A 22,323-nucleotide genomic window follows, 5' to 3' on the forward strand; every position below is an offset into this window, starting at 1 on the left:
AACCAAGATTCCACTTTTTTTAGTCTTTACTCATTACATAATGGTAAACGCGACAGCCTACGTTTAGCTATTCCTATAATTATTGAAATATTAAAATTACACGTGAAATTCATGGTTTTTGGGTTAAAAGTTTATGATGAATTTTGATACTAGTGCCGAACTATAGCATTGTGGAATTTGTGGTCCAAGTCGACGCTTCATTATTTAATTAAATAAATGTCAATAAGTAGATGGTTGAACATACTCATTCAATTATTTAAATCTACCAAAATGGTTACGCGCATTTTGCTTTCGGTAAAGGGATTTTATCGGCAAGTTTTAAACTTATCCAATTGAATGAGATTCGTTTGACGGATTTTCAATATAATGAAAATCGAAAGTCACGGATTATGCATCGGTCTTTTCAAAGTCGCGATCTTGAGATGTTCCAAGTTATAACTTTATGTAAATGTACGGAACGACCGTCGGTCGCGATTCGTAGAAGTATTTTTTATGACTGTGGAGAAATTCAAGGGAAATTTTCGACGAATTAACACAAGGAATTTCATTTTGTAAGATCGTTTTATTCATTTCCTTAAAATTTGTTAAAATTTTTTAAGTATATTAATATTAACCGTCATACTAATTTTAAGTAATGGGTCACTAATGAATTATATTAAAAAACGTTGAATACTTAAATTGGAATTTTAAAAATTAATTTTTTTAGAAGGCCACACCGAGGTTTTGAAAATTCAGAGTGAAATGTCAAGTAGCTTCGGTCCCTCGTGGTAGCGGATTGGACCAATCATATTCTGTCAGTTTTCCAGCCGGGAAAATAGTGAAATTCAAACGATAGCGTGGCTCTTTAAATGGCGTTACGAATAGAAGGTTAAAACGCTGGTTTGGTTTCCCCTGACCAGCAAGAATGGTGGCATGTCCACGGTTAGAGTGTCCAGCCACGCCATATACAGGGATGCCGGACACGACTGTTTCCTGGGCATCGGTAGTGTCCTAAATAAAGAAGTATTATACCCCGATGTTTGTTATATTATATCATAAGTAACAAAATATTTTAAGTATGACACTGAAGGATTTCGGTTCATCATAGTCTGTCACCATAAGTTACAAAATATTTTAAGTATGACTAGAAGGATTTCGGTTCATCATAGTCTGTCACCATAAGTAACAAAATATTTTAAGTATGACACTGAAGGATTTCGGTTCATCATAGTCTGTCACCATAAGTAACATTATATTTTAAGTATGACACTGAAGGATTTCGGTTCATAATAGTCTGTCACCGTAAGTAACAAAATATTTTAAGTATGACACTGAAGGATTTCGGTTCATCATAGTCTGTCACCATAAGTTACAAAATATTTTAAGTATGACTAGAAGGATTTCGGTTCATCATAGTCTGTCACCATAAGTAACAAAATATTTTAAGTATGACACTGAAGGATTTCGGTTCATCATAGTCTGTCACCATAAGTAACATTATATTTTAAGTATGACACTGAAGGATTTCGGTTCATAATAGTCTGTCACCGTAAGTAACAAAATATTTTAAGTATGACACTGAAGGATTTCGGTTCACCATAGTCTGTCACCATAAGTAACAAAATATTTGAAGCATGACACTGAAGGATTTCGGTTCATGATAGTCTATCACCATAAGTATCAAAATATTTTAAGTATGACACTGAAGGATTTCGGTTCATGATAGTCTGTCACCGAGTTATTGCGTAATCGGAAGTTCAATAAGGCTTGCGGAATGTTTAGTCTTAAGCCATGTAATGATGATAGTTTAGCGGTTGATTAAATTAAACTTTATCGTTAAATTATAATATTAATATTAATATCAAGTATAGTAATAAGCTCTTAAATGATAGAAGGTTAATAAGAGATATTTCTAACTATATCTTTATCTTCTTTGACTAGAGAGGTTTTAAAATCTAATATAAAATTGGCGAAACAGACTATCAGAAAAAAAAACTTAAAGCTAATATCATAAGTAACAAAATAACTTTAAGTATGACACTTCCTATTGCTTTAATGCTAATTTACTAAACGAACCTTTTTTCGGCACTGATACTCTCTTCAAGCTGTGACTTGGACTGGCGACTTACCGTTTTGGATGACTACTTTTCGATAAAATATTAAGCCTAATATCGGAGAGCACGTTCTGGAGTCGCGAGGGGCTTTGGCTTTGTTTTGAAGCCCGCGTGCGAATCACGCGTGATAAAAAAACATGAGCTCGTGGCGCCGAGAAAAACTTTTTCAATTTTTATCATTTTAGCCTAATATTCCGCCTATTCTATCGGAAACCAGATATTTTGGCTTAGCGGAAGCCTCGCGTATTTTAGACACTAGAGGGCTCTGTGCTGAGAAAACATCTTGTTAACGCAATAACTATGAAAATCAGTTTGGTTGTAAATCTCGTTAATAGTCATACTTATTGTTATTATGTTACTTATGCTACTATGTTACTTATGTTGATAGTAAACAACGCGGGTCAACTTACATAACAATTAAGGCGGCATCTTTGGAATGCAACTCCACTAACTCCCTCAATCGCATATTCCGATTCGTCTGAAAAATGAGTCATGTTTTTTTTGTTAACGTAACATCATACTTCAAAATGAACTAGTTCAGACGTGGAATTCCAGTTCGATCGAGTCTTTTTATCGAACTTACTCTGTCTTTGTGCAGGTTGAGGTCCGATTTGGTGACGCCGGGAGCTGCCGTTCTGCCGTTATCATTGTTGTCTTTCATCCATTTCGAGATTAGCTTGTGAAATTTCTTTTTGCTGTAAATAGGCCAATTATCGTACGGGTAACAATAAATAGGGGGAAGTCTTGGACTCGGAGGGGTAAACTATTTCTCAATATTTTGTTTCCGTCCCCCATATCCCCTGTAGCACATGAAGTCGTTTTAGGGTCAGGGTACGGTCGAAAAGTCGTTTTATAGTCGACGACCAAATGCCGACCTAAAAACGTCCGAACGTTTTTCGACAATAAAACCGTAAATTCTTCTTTGAGACTATTTATGGTCGGTATGCTGACCATTATCCGACTTAAAATAGACCTTACATTTAATTATTGGATTCGACATAAACTTTATGAAACAGACCATATGCATTTAGGAAAAGGGGATATTTTAATTATTTTCTGACTATTTGATGATTTTCTGAGATAATTTTTTATTCACTTTTATTTTTTCTTCAAATTGATTTGTATTCGAAAAACGTGGCATCTAATGATTAGATCAGTTTTGGGTCGGAAATAAGCATTAATATAAAGTCGGCCCGACGTCATTTCGGAGTCGGTTCTTAGGTCTATTAAATGGCGGTAATGAGTCGACGTTTTGTATTACCCCTAGGACATTTCGACCCTAAATTAAAAGGTCGGCCGACCGTTGGCCGACTTTAGTGTTTAGTACCTTTTGCCGACGTCGGCCCGACCTTAATTTGCTACAGGGATATTTACGGGGATTTTATCGAAACGTGTACTCCTTTATTAACTTTTAAACAGTCAAAAGTAAACTTTTTAATGTTTCAAAAATTACATCTTACTATTACTGCTTTCTATTGATAACATATTTAAGATTATAATTAAAATTAATTAATTTTAATAACTGTTGTTGAGTTATCAAATAGACACAGAAGCTTCTAAAAGAGCGAAATATTTGGAATAAAGCGTTATTGGTAGCAACTAGGAGCAACAAACACAAGGAGAACGCAGCTAGCCTTTAAACACGCTAACGCAGTGTTGTGTACAAATTTCATTGGACTAGCCGTTACGTTGAACGTTTTACGGAAAGGGGGAAGACAATTTCCGAACTCTCCCTTTCCGACGGCAGCAGGCGCTAAAGCGTCTAACCAATGAAAACTGTACGCAAGAAAATGCACGACTTTTGACGGGTTGCGTTCTCCTTGTGTGGGGTGCTGTGTTTGTTGCTCCTAGGTAGCAATATATTTTTTATGTTAGTCACATGTTCTCTTACTCGTTTAAAAACATGACCGGTAACTGTTTTAGTGTTGTGTCGTCTGTTCGACCTGGGTCAGTAAATCAGAAAATTAAAATATTTATTTTAATTAATTAAATTGTTATTGATGATATTACGTAACTAAATGGTATTCAATAACAATTGTATAGTATAATATAATTGGTGGATCTTAAAATTAATTTTGCGAGTGAAATACTCCCCGATGTTATAATACAAGCTGGTAAATAAACCTACTATGCCTCATAATGTAAAGGAACTGTCACGCGCCAAAATGTCATTTTGAAATAGCTCAATAGGTGTTTCCATAAAATAAAACCAATGAGGTAGAATAAATAGAGATCCAAACAAATCTGGGGTTCGCGGGACACGTTTTATTTGAGTAGGATAATTAGGCTTACGTTTCTACTTTATCCAATCGTGTTGGCGCCATATGTTTCTATAAGCAGACACTTTTACTAAATATATTAAGGTTTAGTTTTCCAAAGGCGGATTTGGATCTCTATTTATTCTACCTCATTGAATAAAACGATCAAATATTAAAAGTATCAAATGTTTTTTTTTGCGTCACGAGCTTGAGCTTTTTAGTACTTCATTGGCACGCGCGTTTTTCGCACGTGGATTTCAAATTTCTAAATGTTTATCGACTTCAGCGCGTGTTCACTATCTTCAATAATTATAGCTATAGTGACGTAGAGTAAAACATTTACACGTGACCTCCCGTATTTTATAGAAACACCTATTACAGTCATTGATTTGAAAAATAATATTAAGCCTACGTCAATCCATTAAAAGTTCATCATTGAAGTTGGTGACTTCAATGAGCCACGTGACGTTAAAACCGGAAGACGAAAAACCGATAAACCGTACAGTAAAAACTGGACTCAACTTTTACTCAACAGTGAGTCCCTTTAATGTGCGGTGAGCTCAAGACTTTCTCCCATATTTACTTTTGGTAACGGCGTCAATAAATATTGGTTGGCTACTGACCTTTCTGCAGTGGGGGGATTGGAAAGATCTGGCAGTACCGTGACCGCCTTAAAGTTAATCCTGAATTTCTTAAGAAGCGTAGTTATGCTAGGTAAAATATGCCCCTTTTCAGTCATTTCTCATACAGATTAGCAATTTATTGGTTTTGTTTACTTGACTTGCGTCTTGTCTAACGATTCTTGGCTCGACGACACGCAGAAAACCCTGAGACTGCATCCGGACCAGACCTTTCTCGTCGTTAGCAGATACGGAATTAAAAGTGTTAATCCTAAGGGAGATACCAATCAAGGGATTGTTCCTTTACGGTAGGTACATTTGTTCGAATTTCAATCGTTAGAACGGTGGAACAAATATTCGAATTTCATTCTTCCGAACCGCCGAAATAACAAATGTTTCATTCGTCCGAATCGGTAGCATCACTTGTCCGAATTCTGTCGCTAAATTAGTATTTCTCATTGCAGTTTTTTTTTGGCCGATATAGTGAGTGGGAATTGCGTTGAATGTTGTGGATATTTTAGGTTAGGTTAGGTTAGGTTCACGTTATTTATTTAACTTTGTTTTTTTTTGCGTTCTGTAATCTAATTTATCTGTTTGTATTGTCCTGGTAACCACCACGTATAGGCTTTGCCTCTGTGGTTGCCTGCAAAGTTTGTTTCTTTGCGAAATAAATATTATTATTACTATTATTGTTAATGTTACTATTTTCTTATAGTAACAATATTAAAAAAAAAACAATTCCTAATGTTTGAAAAAACGGACAAACGATTATTCGAACAAATGAAATTCGCCAGTAAAGTTAACATAAATTGAACGACTAAATCACCAACAAAAGTTGTGATAAATTTTTCGGGCAAATGAAATACGTTTTCGGACATACGATCCTGTTTTCTGGCATTCGGACAAATGATCATTCGGACATTTGTACCACCGTTTGGACGAATGAAATTCGAACAAATGTACCCAAATCGTTCCTTTTTATGGTCGAGAGTGATTCGTACGAACCTCCGTCGTCAAACAGCCACCAGACGTCGATGGTACCAGTCTGTCTGTGTTGGAACTGGTTCACAGCGCTAAGTACTTCCGATGGTACTTCTCTTAACTTGGAAGCATCGCCGCTGCTCAGGCTTCTGAAATTGTCTAGTTTGGCTTGAGCTTCCGGTATCACTAAGGAAATCCTTCTAACCGCTGATTGCGCGAGAGACATGGCTGGTGGAACCTCCAAATGGTTATTGTCCTCCGTGATAGACTCGGAACTATCATCTTCGTCGAATCGACTCTCTTCTGTATCGTGGGGTAGGGAAAATGTTACGTAGTTGTTTTAGCACGCTCCTAATGACTAATACCTTTCGCGGTCGGTGGTTCGCTTGTGGTCTCAGCGTCGACTTTCGTTTCTTGTTTGTTGGTCTCGTGCAGGTGGTCGGGGAACCCTGTTTGGTTGAATGGCACTCCCATTTCGCTCTCGAAGAAAGACGCGTAGTTCAACCCCTCTTTTACTCTTAAAATTGTGACCGATACGTCAATCTCGAATGCTAGACTGCGAGGTGTTAATAGTTTAGACAGTACTTCAGGTATAATAATTTGTAAATATTTACTTTATAACGTTAAAATATTCTTCTAGATCGTTTGGTTCCGAATCCCGCCATTTGGTTTTGAAGCCCAACATTATCGTATTAGGACGCATTTTACCTAGACCAACCAACTACGGCGATTACAAAGGGTTTTCATTAACGCAAAGTCTATAAAATATGCGCAGTTTACATTGGACAAATAAACTACCGTACCCGAATCTAGATTGCGCGCTTGGTTCTTTTAGACCAGCGCTGCTTGTAGCGCCACGGTGTCCGATATAAGAAAGATTTACACCCAAATATTAAGCGAACAACGTTAGGCATAATATCCAGTGGCGTAGCTGAGAACTCAGAGCCCTCCCCACGCCAAAATCTCTATGAGGCCCCCCTTTTTAATTTTTATGGTTAGCGCCCCCCCGAAGCTCGAGGCCCCCCCCCCCGCACCGAGGTCCCTGCGGACCATCAGCTACGCCACTGCTAATATCTTTAATTAGTCCTTTATCATTTCAGTGCTTGTGCCATTGAATTGGGAATAATACTGCTAGAATTACAATTACGATTTCGGTTGCCATGGTTACGCGGGACCTGTTCTGAGAAGACTGTACGAAATTCATCTTTATAATTAGGCAGTAGCGCCATCTATATTTTGTAAAGTTATATGGCTAAAAATAAATAATTATTAGCTAACTCACCGTAACTTGTGTTAAAAAGGATCGTGTTGACAGAATAAAATTATTTTTAAACAACTTCGAAGGTTTGTTTGTTACGAGTAATCATACATTTTAATTTCGCGTCAGATTCGCGCAAAAATTCAATTGCCATATAGTGGCCAGTTGGTCACCACCAAAGACAGATTCCGCCACGGTAGAACGATAAAGTTGATAGAGTTTCCTTATTGAAAGAAATTGGTCCCGCGCCAGCCTGCAGATTTAGTTGTATCTCTATTTATTCCCAACTCAATGGCTTGTGCTTTGTATTTGAGTGGAAACCTTTTACGATTGCGATGCAATTTGAAGACTGGGGTTTATACATACGATTCGCGTCCATTAGATTATTTGTCCAAAATGTTCCGTTTATACTGACTTCAAGCATCGACCTCGTCCCATCTGCCATGGAATCGGCTTCGTAGAGGCTGTAAAATGCTTTCCTTTTCCGGTTCTCCAACCACTTACTGTTATGTTTGATCATCATTGAACGCAGCGACGTCGGAAGGTTTCCCTAACGGTGCGTATCTAGTCAGTTTTTATCGCCAAATACCAGAAAGAATCTGAATTCTCACCTTGACTACGTGTCCACATACGACCAATCCCAATTTCTTGGTTATAGTGTACGCGAAATCGACCAAGGGTGGACGGCTACTTGTGTTTCCAGTCAAGACGAGAATAGCCGGTCTGTTACGAGAAAACATTGTCGTATATTGATTCAAATATTTCATAATCATTGTTGTTTGATTTCAATCAAATTATTTTTTTAATTATTGATGTAAATCGCCTAATATAGGCCTACTCAGGAATCCATACCTCTACTTGGAATGTCTATCATGCCATATCGCGTATGGTTAGATCACGCTGACGGCTTTGGCCCCGCCTACGAGATAAAAAATCCCCTCTGCGCTCCCTCTCACGTTGTTGTTTGTTAAGTTACCATAGCGACGTCAAAAAAACCGTCAGCCACATCGAGACGAAAATCTGCTTTAGCAGCCTGCTGCCGTCGGAAGGGGAAAATTCGGAAATTGTCTCCCCCCCCCCTCCCGCCCGTAAAACGTTCAGCGTAAAGGCTCGTACTCTTTTTACTACCTTCTGACATACTAAATCTGGCAGCAAAATGAATTTTCCTTCCATTTCTCAATTATAAATTGAGGAAGCGCCTATTGAAAGGGGGCACCAAAATTAACTTGGGCCTAGGGCCCCATAAAGTCTTAATCCGGCCCTGGGGCCGGCGCTAGAAATTTCGGGCCCCAGGTAAGCGTTCTCAGGCCCCGGCCCACCCACCAAATTTGTTTACTCCAAAATTTGTTTTTTTTTGGAAATAGTCAAAAAATTTTAGTTAGGCCCGGGGTACTTTTGCTCCAGGCCTAACTATCCCTAACGCCAGCTCAGCAGATTTTCTGTTGATTTAAGTCTCTTTGTAGCTTTAATAAAAATGTAGTTCTTTCTTTATCACGTCAGTTGGTATTTAGTGTGTACTTTTAATGGTATCTTCCCATTGCGCCGAATCTCACTCGACCGAATTCCCATTAGACCGAATTCCACCAATGTTTTGATGAAATTAGCCCAAAGGCGGGTTTTGTATTTTTCTAATCGACCGACGCAATATTCCCAATTGAGCGACCGCAAAAAAAAATAGTTTTTCTTTCTACTCCGTTAGGTTAGGTTAGGTTCGGTAAGGTTAGGTTAGGTAACACTGCATGCTGTTCTGACAGATGCTGAAACGGATAAAACCGAATCCTAAACCCGGAGAAGTGCGGGTTTTACGGTCGAATGGGACAATCCCATTATGGAAAGGCCTATTACCTGTAATTCTTCACATGCTCCTCGACGTTGTTTAGCTTGGTGACAGAGGCCAAGGCGTTTTTGTACAAGTAACCTTGCGTCGAATCTCCCCAGTTAACATCTGTCAATACAGGGTATTTGTTTATACGTTTTTTTGGGGTATGGGGGAGGATCTTTACCTGGCGACGTCTTGTTGATGTATATGTACAGGCCGAGGATAATACCGTAGGTGATGAGGGCTGTTATCCAACTCATGATGAACATGACGGTGATACAGAGTATGGATCCCATTAAACTGAGCCACTTGTTGTAGTATTTGAAACCCGGACGAAAACCTAAAGGGCGCCGTTACGTTCAGACTGTTTAAAGGAAATTTTGCTAATTGTAATTATTGTACCCGGAGATTTGACGTACGAAGCGTGAAAACACGAGAAATTGATGAGAGAATGGGCTCCCAGAAAGAGATTGGAAATGATTGGTGCGATCGCGTTCAAATCGCCGATTATAACGCATAATAAACTGTGAAGAATCGTCGTTAAAAGTGACTAATTTTTATTCATCGATCGAAGGATACTATATGATTAATCGATAGAATAATAGTATACGATTAATGGACCGAAGAATAGTATATGATTAATCGATCGAAGAATACTATATGCTTAATGGATCGAAGAATACTATATGATTAATGTATCGAAGATTACTATATGATTAATCGACTGAAGGATACTATATGATTAATGGATCTAAGAATACTATATGATTAATGGATCGAAGAATAATATATGATTAATGGATCGAAGAATACTATATGATTAATCGACTGAAGAATACTATTTGATTAATGGATCGAAGAATACTATATGATTAATTGACTGAAGAATACTATTCGATTAATCGATCGAAGGATACTATATGATTAATGGATCGAAGAATAATATATGATTAATCGACTGAAGAATACTATATGATTAATGGATCGAAGAATACTATATGATTAATCGACTGAAGAATACTATTTGATTAATGGATCGAAGAATACTATATGATTAATCGACTGAAGAATACGATTTGATTAATGGATCGAAGAATACTATATGATTAATCGACTGAAGAATACTATTTGATTAATGGATCGAAGAATACTATAAAACCGGATTTCTAGTTTAAGTAGAACGTCTTTGATTTACTATTTGCAGCCAAAATTCTTTTTCCACGTATCAGAAGTGTATTCCTTATAATCTAAGCTACTGAAATGAAACATTTACCTTCGCAGGCTCGACACGGATTGGGCAAGAAATTCCCGCCAAATCGCGGACGCATCACGGCTCAACATTTACCGAGTCTATTATTTCGCTTAAAAATGTAAAATATAAAAATTACACCGCGTAGGAGTATTTACCTATTGATAAACCACATTTTACTGATGAAATAGTATTAGAAAATCCAAATATGACTGTCTTCGCCGCGCACTATTTTGTCTTCCTTCAAAGTGTTTTGAATAATCAACGGGAGCAGGGGCGTAGGAACCAGGGGGGGCAAGGGGGGCAATGCCCCTCCCTAGAATTTTACTGGGAGGGGCAACTAATGTTATTGCCCCCTCCAACTTTTTGGTCAGTTGAAATCTACGCAAGGCTCAAATTATATTTTAAAAGCATATAAAGCTTATAGAACCTCAACTGTGTTTAAATTTCAGTCTTTTCCCGCCAATGTATATAGTAGAAAAATGTAAAAATGCATTCGGAGAAGCTACACTCCATTAAAAATTCAAAACCATTCTCCAGACCCCTTTTGGTTTCTTTTTGCCCCCTCCAACTTCTAGAACGTTCCTACGCCCCTGAACGGGAGCCTGCGTAGTTACATGTTTCGAGCTAATAACATTAGCGAGGTAGGTAGATGAATATTTATCCCGTAAGATATATATTATTAACTTCTGCACTTATGTATCAAACATCAGTGGCGCAGCCAGAAATTCGTCAAGGGGGGGGGGGGGTCGAAGTATGTGAATGTTAAGAGGGGGGTCGAGAAGGGGGTGGAAATTTAGTACAGTCAAAGGTATGTCCAAGGGGGTGGGTCTGGGCATTCTTCTAGTGTTCGATAAAATTAGTTTCGCGGGTGTAAATAGAAAAATAAAAATGTTCTACTTCAATTAGAACTATTATAAATCAAAAGCCATATTACCTTATGAGAAATGTTAGAGCGCTTGCCCTATGAGGATCGTTGTTGGGTCTGTAACGAGAGCGTTGTGCAATATGTTGGACAGACTATTTGGAGCAATACGTTGCGACCTCATTTGTAAATATGACCTACCCGTAACCATGGCCGAAGAATTCGATAGCTTTGAAGATTTTGTCCTTGCATAGCGCTTGAAATATTCTGGGGGCGCTGACAAGGGCTGCCAAGGCCGATGACAAGGTCGCCGCGAATATACCTGCAACGTTATTCCCTGTTAACTCTTTTTTCATTAATTTTTATTCCACTTTGTTTCTTATATACCGATGTAAATGAAGGGGCCAAAACCGGAACTCATTTCCATAACCTACAATTGGTCAAAGTAATTGGTATATATTATTATGGTTTATATACATTTTAAGGGGTGTGTTTTACTTGATTATAATTGCTGAGGCCGTGCGGGCAAACCCTGTAGGAACAGTTGGTGAATGTCCCGTTTAAGACGTCCTCCACGTTACCGGAAGCGTCGCGCACGATCGTCAATCCCAGCCAGATTATTATCAGAATGTAGCTCGTCGAAGTACTCACTATGGACAGTAGGGTTCCCTTGGGAATGGCCGTGCACGGATCCTAAGTGGGGTACGTGACAGGGTCGTAGGAAGGATTTTGGTTCGGAGGGAGCACACAATTGACAAAAAATAAAGAAAAACAAAAATAAATTGCACATGGAAAATAACGTTTTTGGGGGAACGTGAGCGGCTAGAAGATTTTTTTTTTTATTGAGATACACAAACATCGGTGTCGACCCGAGGCCTTAGACACCAGAACACACACAATAACTGATTAATCAGGGTGAGATATGTGTAACGGCCACGCCAACGGGGGGATACGTGGGGACAGGGGTGGGGACACCCGTGGCGGAAGTATCCCGACCACCCGTTGGGGGATTGGTAGTCGTCCTCACACGGCCTTCCACAAACTCTGCCTCCCGGACGCCTGGGATTACAGGAGTGAGCCACTACTCCCGGCAGCGGCTAGAAGATAATCGTACCTTGAGATCTCCCGATATATTAGCTCCGGCCAAAATACCGATGACGGACGGAAAGAAGATGGAGAAAACGCTGAAGAAAGACTGACCATCGCGGTAGTCCGATACAAAATTGTCGCTTCCAGTTTGAGCTATTTCGAAAACAGTCGGAGTTAGATACTGAAAATCGAGATATTTTCTAAGGCGTTGCCATTGGGTGCTTGCTCGTAGTGTCGTAGGCATACGTAGTAGCTAAGCCCCGCCTTGAAATGGCCGCCATGACAAGATAAATGAAAAATTACGCCTTCCCCCTTGCTACGCCAATGCACGGGGAAAAACACCGCACGATCCTGCTAATCATCAAGTGATCAAAAAGGGGCGTCTTAATGTAATGGCCGACCTCAACACGTTACCATGGCAACGAACACTAGCCAGACCCACGAGCAAGCTACGAATACCGTCCCAGCCGACGAAGCCTTTCGCTTTTTGCTCCAAGGTGGGATTTAGACACGCTCCCACGAAGTAGTCCATTAACGCCGTCAGCAGCAATACGAGCAGGACAATTTGGGCCTGCAATTTACCTTCTTCAATTTAACTTGGTTTTCTTTCATCTTTATTCAAATATGTCCGTATCAATTACCTTGTTTTCGAAGGCCATTCCCACCCCAGTGACGCACATGGTCAAGATTAAGAGGAGAATACCGGACACTCTGACGTCGTTAGTCGAACTGTTAACCTCAAAGAGTTAGTGTTCAGTCGTATAAGCGTAATTTTAAATTTACCTTGGATACTCCACTATTCCGGCGTTGTTTAACTACCAATTTTAAAATACATGATGGATTAATACACAATTTCCCACCATTCTGCCTTATTTATTATAATATTGAATGGGTCGAATTGAAGTGTTTATACAGTGTTATAATATTATAACTAATCTGTTTTGCTGGTTCATAATCAATCAACAATTCTACGTTTCGTAAATCTTTTTGGCGTTGACGATCAAAATACCCACACTCAATAAAGAATCTGTTGTTTCTAAAATGTGTACAGACTAATTTGAATTTATAATTTTATTCCTGGTAATTCTTGCTTTGGAATGGGTTGCACTTTGTCCGTACCTTCCAGAGGACATACTTAAATGTTAAAATCAAAATTCTTAGTTGTAATAAATTTGGAGTTAATTTTTAAAATTAATACGCAATTTCATATAACCGTATTCGCGACCGAAACTATTCTAGGTGGCGTAACGGCGCTAGCTTCTCTGAGGTTGCTCCTAAGATCTAGCGTCAGCTACAGACAAATTCAAAAGTCACAAGAACGTTTTTTCTTAAATAAACTTATCAAAATGTAAGCAAACGATATAAAAATGATATTAAAATGCAAGTATCATTATTTATAAAGTCAAATTGACGAATAACGATGAGGAAAAACTAATAGCGTCTGCTTTAGCCGCTACCTATCTAGCTTTAAATGGCGAACGAAAGAGGGCGTAGCTATAGTTTTCGGTCGCGAATATGTTGTCAGGTCTGGTTGGGTTCGGGTTACTTGAAACCCGTCCCAGATCGACCCACCAACAAGCTTACGACGAAAAGGTTGTTGCCAAATAATATCTGTTTCCTAAACACATTCTTGTTCTGGTGCAACACTTACTAATAACAAATCCCGAACGGTCTCAGCGGCGCCCACAATGTACATGGACACAGCGACGGAATTGGCCACGAAGAAGATCCACCCAATAGCGCCGCCAAATTCCGGGCCCAAACTCCTGGAGATCATGTAATAGGCCCCGCCTTTAATTAGTTTTAAACAAATATAAAATGATACCGTACTATTTAATAGTTGGTGTTTAAATTAAATCGGGTTACCTCCTCTGACCTCGCCATTCGTACATATAGCGGACATGGACAATGTTGTGACCACGGTAACAACCGATGCCAGCAACACGATTATAATGGATTCGACTGTTGGTAATATAAATTATTTTATTTCATCTTCGATATTATTTTAAAAGAATCATAAGTAACATAATAAATTAAGTATGGCACTGAACTATTTCGGTTCGTTATAGTTTGTCGCGGAGTGATTGCGTAATCGGAAGTTTTGGAAAAGAAAACTAGTCACTGTCTAAAACAAAAGTTTATGTTTAAAATGGTCAATTTTATGTTTCCATTCAATAGTTAATCATTAGTTTTCCAAAGTAAACGTTGATCCATCAAGTAGGCTGTTTCTTGGGTAGCGGTACTTCCAAAGGCTAGCAACCGAACAGCGTGTTGAGAGTTCTTCAGGGCTGTGCGAGTACTGGTTTTAGGCAATCGAGTCGGTTATCGAGTATCAAATATTTTTTCATCGAGTATTCGAGTCGAGTAATATTGAAGTCGAGTCGAGTAACTAAAAAAAAACTTCGAGTAATATTTTTACCAAGTCGGGTTATCAAGTACTTGATTAGAATCTGGTTTTATTCAAGTAATTATTAAATTAAATTTAAAAGAAGTATAAAGTAACTTTCAATGCTGAAAAATATTAATTTAATTTAAATGAACCACATTTTCTACAACTTTGTAGGTACCGTTTATTGTCCCCCAAAAAGTTTTAAAAACCCCTCTTTAACTTTGAAACTACGAGAATAGAAAAACCAATACTCGACTTGACTTCAATATTAATCGACTCGAATACTCGATGAAAAAAATTGGTATTCGATAACCGACTCGATTGCCTAAAGCCACTAATCGCACAGCCCTAGTATAGAGAGCAGCTTATTCGAGTAATCGGGTAAGCGAATATGCAATTTTTTGGTACTCGGTAATCGACGAGTATTCTCCAATTACTTATTCGAGGTCGAGTTAGAGTACTCGACCTCAAAAAAGGCCGAGTACTCGATGATGTTCGAGTACTCGACCTCAAAAAAGGCCGAGTACTCGAAGATGTTCGAGTACTCGCACAGCCCTTGAGTTCTCAGTCATTTAAATATCATAGCTAACTGAACTAAAATCTAGTTGCCAAGAACGGATTTACGTAAGAGAGAACTTGGAGTGGGTTAAGTTTCCATTTCCCTGTACCATGGTTCTACTTAAAATTTTGATTTTTGTAAAACTCAGATGTCGCCATCTATTGACCGAAATCAAAAGTATTAGCAATGGTAACTTTCACTGATATCAAATTTTCACAGTTTGCTTAATACCCCAAAATTTACTCTTGAAAATAATGTCACGATAATGTTAAATCTAAAGTGAGAACCTTTATAAACAATTAATTATTTAAATTTAATTATATGTAAAAATAAAAAATAGATAATATGAATGAAAAGTAATTCATACGCAATAGATTAATATTGCAAAATATATCGTATTTATAAAAATCATATATTTATAATAATTAATTAATATAATGATATTTGTGACTAATGTTTCGTATTCCTTTCAAAAGATGACACTCTGAACCTAAAATGAAGGTGGTGCCTGAAATAGGCGAAACTATAAAGTCTAGGGGGGCTGAAAAGATGGTAGGCACGTGACTTTGTGGAGAACGGCAACGCCATCTATCCTAAGAATTACGAACTATTATTTATTTTATTTTGCTAATAGCGGTTTAAATTTTGATCGATTCATCTAAATTATCTAATTATTCTTATTGTTTAGAACATTTTGTAATAGAAAAGTGGAAGTTAATTAGCTGTCTGCAGTATTTGGAAGGAATATTTTTTTCTTTACCGTCGCACGGCCAACTAGGAACACGAGTTACCGAATCGAAGTTGGCTGTGATATGGTAGTCACGTGATTTTGTTTTCCCATTTTAGCAAGTTGGTTAATACCAAATTTACTTTATAGTTTCGCCTATTAGGAGGAGCGTTGCCTATGTTTATATGGTCATTGTAAAAACGACCTATCATTAAAAAATATTGCGTCTGGCGAATAGGAATTTATCACACTGATTTTATTATGTTATTTATAATAGAAATTAGAAAAACGTATTAGAGTACCGATCCCAGCTTGGCCCACCATCCAACCCATTCTTAAGAACAGCATAACGCCCCAAATATTGAGCAGACATCGTATCTAACAAGGACACCATACGCTAGTGAGTACCTCTATATTTATTATTAAAGTTAAGATATAAAAATTACGTAAACGCCGCGAATCCAACCAAACTTGACCAATCCTTGTTTTGAACCAACGTCTTCCGTCTCGTCCAACCCGTTGGCAAAACTGACCCTTCTTTTAGGCGGTATCTGTTATTTAGAAAACCATCAGATAGTTTTATCTTTCAACAAACCGGTTCTAATATTGCCCAATGTACGGAATTGTCGAAATTATAAGTAAAAGGGTGAATATATGAATGAATATGATTTCATTGGGAACGTTTTGATTTAAGAGGCACTCGTTTCCTTCAATTTGGTCGTGACACCAATTGAGCCGTTGTCTAAGGCCACCGTAAATTTTTAAGCATTCCCGCTGCGACTCTATTATGATCATTTAAAATTAACCGCGAAATTATGCTATCACAGACCTTTGACAAATTACCTTTTGGTGTTCGCGCTTGTCGATTAAATTATACTCTGAAATGCGCCTGAAGTCATCACTTAAAAGCTGGTTTTCACTCGGGCAAAACGCAACGTCAGTGACGGTTGACGCAAAAAATAAATATTAGGCCTAACGGAGATTTTTAAGGTGACGTTTTGGCCCCAGTGAAAAACCGCCTTTACGATTAAACTAGGTTTCTAAAGGCGATTTCAATCGCCATTTCGAACTGATTTATTTAATCAAAGTACTACTCTGATACTCGCGTAAGCCTCGTTACATAATAGTATTTACCTCCGAGATCGGTTTGGCGTTGCGTAAGACTTCCAGAGTGGGTCGTTCCATAAAACCATTGACGGTGAACTCGTGGCGGTAGTACTCGACCCTCGGAATGGCGTCGTGAGTCATTTGGACCCAGTCGCAGTCGTAAGTACTGTTGGGCAAGACCATCGTGTCCGAAGTGCCCATCATGTCCCCTAAATTATTGCTGCAACGCCTCGACATCTGGTACGCCGAGATTACCGAAAGTCTGCGGGTGGCGTCATCGAGACAGTCCGCTTGAAGACCACTCTGGTTCGACATCATGGGGTTATCGAAAGCCAGCGGAACTTGGGACACCTCGAACCGAGACATGATGAACTAACGTTTAACTATAGACGCTCGACTTCGGACCGTATTTATAGCTAAGATCTCGGGTATCGTCACCTCAAAAATGTCGATGTCTGCTTGTCGCGGAAATATTCGGAAGATGATGATAAGTGCTTTGAGTTTGTTTTCATTTACTAATTGTCTCGCTGTAACTTCTTTGGAAAATCTGGAGCAGACCAAAGTAGCTAGTCTTTGTAATTTGCGTGTCCGATGGAGGTCACATTTGGTCACGCCGCGTTAAACGTAAATTGTATTTATTATAATTTTGAAGGTAACTGTCTATACCGCTCTCCCTCAGAGACAGCTTAAGCAACATCGGCTCGCTTCTATTAGCATTAATAATAAATTGAACCTTAAAGCCATGTTTATTAACGCGCGTCAAACCAGATTCTATTTCGTTAGTTGTGTTTTATTTGTTATAATCGTTTTACTTTGTTTCCCTAATTCGCAAATCGAATTTGAAGAATGCCACAGAATCAACGGTAGTCATGTCTTTTAAGGACGTTTAATCGGAATCGGCCGACGCGAGGCTTTAGATTTTCATGTTTATCAATTCATTATAAACGCCTTTAGATGCGCTTTTAATGACTGGCAATTATGTAAAATGAACCACGATTGGATAGCTAATAAGATACAATATTCGAGACTGTATAGATAATTACGTTACTCCCCGAGACAATAATACATTTTGGCCACTTTATTTAATGAAATTTTTAGGAAATTCTTCAATAAGGCGATCCGACCCTATAGTATAGTTTGGTAATAATAAACAAATGATGTTTTTATTATTAAATTCCTGCCATCGCGCAATAAATTTGTAATTACAATAACGCCATCTCATATAGCGAAACCAGTATTTAGCTTTTGGGGTACAAAGAGATTTGCTAATAAGTAGTTCAGCGACGAATCAAGGGATGGCGCCACGTTGGCGACTGCCTTGCTTTCTTCACCATCAAGAGGGTTAAAATAGTTTGTTATTAGGTATTGAAGTCACATGAAGCATGGGCCAAATAATGATAAATCCAGGACATGTCTCTTTGCGAAAAACCCGTCCAATAGCGCTAACACCCGACCACTATTGCCCCCTATTGGGAGAAATGCTTGATCGCGGACCTACGTCATTTTGGGGGCTAATTTTTTAGAGGCAGTTTTCAAAAATATTACACGTGGTCGTCGTAGTAAATATCCTGGAATATTTATTCACAGTTATCATATCTAGTGTGGTTATTAATGTAAGTACTTTTTTTTACGTACTAGGTTCATAATTAGTATAATATATATAATTATATAATATTAAACATATACTTTCCTAGAATCGTTAACATTAATCTAAAAATGAGGGGCCAATATGGCAGGATTTTCGAATTACAACCGCCACTTATTTCCGAATTTCGACTTAGTCAACACAAGATGGCGTTCGGGAAACCGGAAATTTCTGCTTGATTTTGCTCCCAATTTTTTTTATTTGCACCTTTTCCCCGCCTACTAAAATGGTCGCCCGTTACTTTTGGTGGACGACCGATTTAGTACGTATGAAGGTACCAGAGGCAGTGGCGTAACTATATCATCTGAGGCCCCTGGCAAATTCTTTGGATGGGGCCCTCCCAGTAAAAATCGTCACATTGTAATTTAATTAAGTACTTGAAAAATTATAATTTTTAAGTACCTAGGTACAATATTTTGTTAAAAAAATTAAGCTATTTCTGAACTCAAGGCCGCTTGGGCCGGGGCCCTCTGGGGTCGGGGGCCCGTGGCATTTTGCCAGCCCTGCCACCCTATAGTTACGCCACTGACCAGAGGCATGTCCTGGATGTATCATTATTTGGCCCATGCATGAAGTAACTCGTACCTTTTCCTATAGATATACAATTTGGGTCCAAAATGAAGGTGACAAGGTCATGGCCAAAGCACCGAAGTGCTACTAATACAGTACAATAGATCATTCTATAAAATACTACTTATTTTTGTGTATAGAGAGGCAGAAGGTTTGGCCCGATTTTTCATGAACCAGAGAGGCTCAATAATGGATTATCTGGCAAACCTGCTAACCTAGTTGTCTGGATAAATAGTGGATTTTTTATGAAAATCCTACTCGTCTAACGGTTATAGTTTTATACAAAACATTGTAAATAGGTAATTACCTATACCTCATTGATTTTGTAAATAGACCAGTTATGGACTTACTATATTGTGAAATATACTTCTTTACCGTAGGCTACCTTAGCTGTATTTTGTAAATCGACTTTATGGGTGACGCTTCAGAAAATATCAAACAAATAGGAATGGGTGTAAGCAGAATTTTCAAAACCAAAGAATAAATAAGTTTGCAAGTCCTACTGAAGTAGCGTTATGTTGTCTGTGTGAAAGTGTTTGGCCTGTTTCTTCTTCCTATACTCTATGATATAGCGCACCGCAAATCGGAAAAATAAAAAATTGAAACATAAATTATTTTTAAGGGTTTTTAATGTTTTTATCTTTTTATCGATATAAAATGTTTAATAACAGCAGAAGGAGATAAATTATCTCCTTCTGATAACAGTAAAAATACTACAACACATTAAAAGTGTTACATTTATATTCAGTTTAAACTAGTTTAGAGGTTTAGTTTTACTTTTAGATTAGAAAAAATGAGGCGAAAATGCCGCTTTATTTAAATTTGCAAACAATATATCAGACTAATCATGGAAAGGAAACTTTTTTTTATTTTTCTCGAAAAAATACGGAAAATATTCCGGGAAAAGGGTAATTTTCCGACTTACAACACTAATTATTTCCCATGGATATCTAAAAAAAGTCTAGCATTTACAATATAACACCAAGAACGCGTAGAAGTAACTTAGAATTATGTTTGATAACATGGTTCCATACTCATAGCTACTCTGACTCCCCTTAAGTATTTTCCGTAAGCTCGTTCTCAAATCGAGCTCGGGCTCACAGAATGAGGTATGCCCATGCTGCATAAACATCTGTCTGCAGCGCCATCTGGATAAGTGGGATATTTACGCGCCACTCTGATTGAAATCCAAAAAATTATTATAATTATAATTTATAGTTTTAAAAATAATAATAGTAAATTATAATTTATATTCTCCATTTTCCAAGACAATATGAAAATGTAAGAACTAGTTTGAGAAGTATAACTTCATGATGGCAGTATTTAATATTTTCATAGTTATTACTTACTTCTATGTGTTCTAAAGAATGCCAAAATAGTTCAATATTAAAAATTACAACATGTCGAGCGTTCAGTTTTAATTTAATTGTACGATTTTAGAGTTTTGCCATTTATTTTTCTGTCGGTAAACTGTTGAAGTATTCCACAAGTGCGAAATCCTTTGTTCAGTGTGAAGTTAGCTGTAGCATGTTTTATCAAGTCTTTTAAGTAGGGCTGTGCGATTAGTGGTTTTAGGCAATCGAGTCGGTTATCGAGTATCAAATTTTTCATCGAGTATTCGAGTCGAATAATATTGAAGTCGAGTCGGGTTATCGAGTACTTCATTAGGAGATGGTTTTATTCAAGAAATTATGAAATTAAATTTAAAAGGAGTATAAAGTAACTTTCAATGCTGAAAAATATTCCTATAATTTAGATGAACCACAGTTTCCACAACTGCGTATGTACCGTTTATTGCCCCCCAAAAGTGGTAAAAACCCATCTTTGAACTTTGAAGCAACGAAGATAGAAAAAAAAAATACTAGCCGAGTTTAGAGAGCAGCGTATTCGAGTAATCGAGTACCCGACTATGCAAATTTTTGGTACTCGGTAATCGACGAGTATTATCCAATTACTTATTCGAGGTCGAGTTCGAGTACTGGACCTCAAAAAAGGCCGAGTACTCGATGATGTTCGAGTACTCGCACAGCCCTACTTTTAAGGAAGCTGCACTGTTGCGGTATTTGGTGAACAAAGAAGCTAAAATTCCCCTATTTAACAAAACATTTCAAAATAGGTTTTTTTCTTCTGGGCACACTTTTAACTCGCTCTCAGGCATCTTGTTCGGGATAGTGACGTCAATGAAACATTCTATTTTGGGATCAAAGCGGATCGGGAAAGCTTTCGACGGACAATCCATTACTTTAGCCACCGCGAACAAATTAATTAAGTTCACTCGCCTGTGGCTAGATGGAGACTCTTTCTCACTATTTATTAGAACCATAAATGTATAATGTACCTCTTAGAGATAAGTATTCATCTTACTACGTTATTCGCTTGAAACACGTACCTCCTGCTGATTTTGTGAATAAATTAAATTTATTTTTTTAAACTTCATTCGAAAAATAGTGCTAATAAGGTGGGACACTTTTTAAATTAAATTTATTCCTATGAATTTGACAACTTTTAATATTTTTGGACCATTTTTAAAATGGCAATTTACAATTTTTTTAATGTATAGAATAACCTATATTATTATAAAATCAATTTTCATTATTTTTAGTTTAATTCTCGGACTAATTGAATCAATATTAACTTCGTTCTTAAATTGTTTTAATTTACACTCATTTTTCTACTTTTGTGAAAATTATCCAGTTATTCAATGTGTCCTATTTTCATTTTAAAAGCGACCCAAAAATTACTTAAATTAGCCAAATTTCATAGGGTAAAAATGGTTTTAGTGATTATCTAAACCTATTTCATCGATAAAATATGGTTTATATCCTACCAAAGATAATGTAGAACTCCGTACAATAGATTCGAATTCAGAGAGCTTTCGGATGGACGGTTTTAGAACGAAGCGATTACCCACTTCCGGCACGTGACCTCCGAAAAAGCGGCCTCCATCGGGCGCTGTAGGGCGCTATCTATAATTGGTTACTATGGTAACTGTGGATCTGATATTTTCGGAGTTCTGGCGGTAATCGCTATTTACTAGGACGTTATTTCGATACTAGGGTACGAGCTCTACATTATCTTTGATCCTATAGCTTAC

At 37.7% G+C, this 22,323-nt stretch overlaps 1 protein-coding gene across 2 annotated transcripts; it reads right to left on the reverse strand.

Moving 5' to 3' along the window:
• Positions 1–620: 620 nt before the first annotated feature.
• LOC149922316 (solute carrier family 12 member 2-like) lies at positions 621–17,112 on the reverse strand. Of its 2 annotated transcripts, none has more exons than XM_090162462.1 (26): positions 17,042–17,112; positions 16,354–16,458; positions 16,210–16,285; positions 14,099–14,194; positions 13,884–14,023; positions 13,016–13,047; positions 12,874–12,961; positions 12,692–12,803; positions 12,258–12,385; positions 11,642–11,836; positions 11,531–11,573; positions 11,345–11,465; positions 11,216–11,263; positions 9,432–9,553; positions 9,214–9,369; positions 9,056–9,155; positions 7,822–7,933; positions 7,626–7,760; positions 6,567–6,673; positions 6,318–6,508; positions 5,977–6,255; positions 5,128–5,242; positions 4,975–5,061; positions 2,677–2,788; positions 2,504–2,571; positions 621–990 (listed from the first exon to the last, which is right to left on the reverse strand). In XM_090162462.1, the coding sequence occupies exons 1-26, from the start codon at positions 17,090–17,092 to the stop codon at positions 855–857; spliced, it is 2,955 nt and encodes a 984-aa protein (XP_090018588.1). In that variant the 5' UTR covers positions 17,093–17,112; the 3' UTR covers positions 621–854. The 2 variants fall into 2 exon arrangements, with proteins under 2 accessions (XP_090018588.1, XP_090018589.1); XM_090162463.1 differs by lacking the exon at positions 17,042–17,112 and adding an exon at positions 16,751–16,848.
• Positions 17,113–22,323: the final 5,211 nt, after the last annotated feature.

Source organism: Leiobunum rupestre, chromosome 11 (assembly GCF_980474605.1).
Source record: "Leiobunum rupestre chromosome 11, qqLeiRupe1.1.hap1, whole genome shotgun sequence".
NCBI lineage: Eukaryota > Metazoa > Arthropoda > Arachnida > Opiliones > Sclerosomatidae > Leiobunum > Leiobunum rupestre.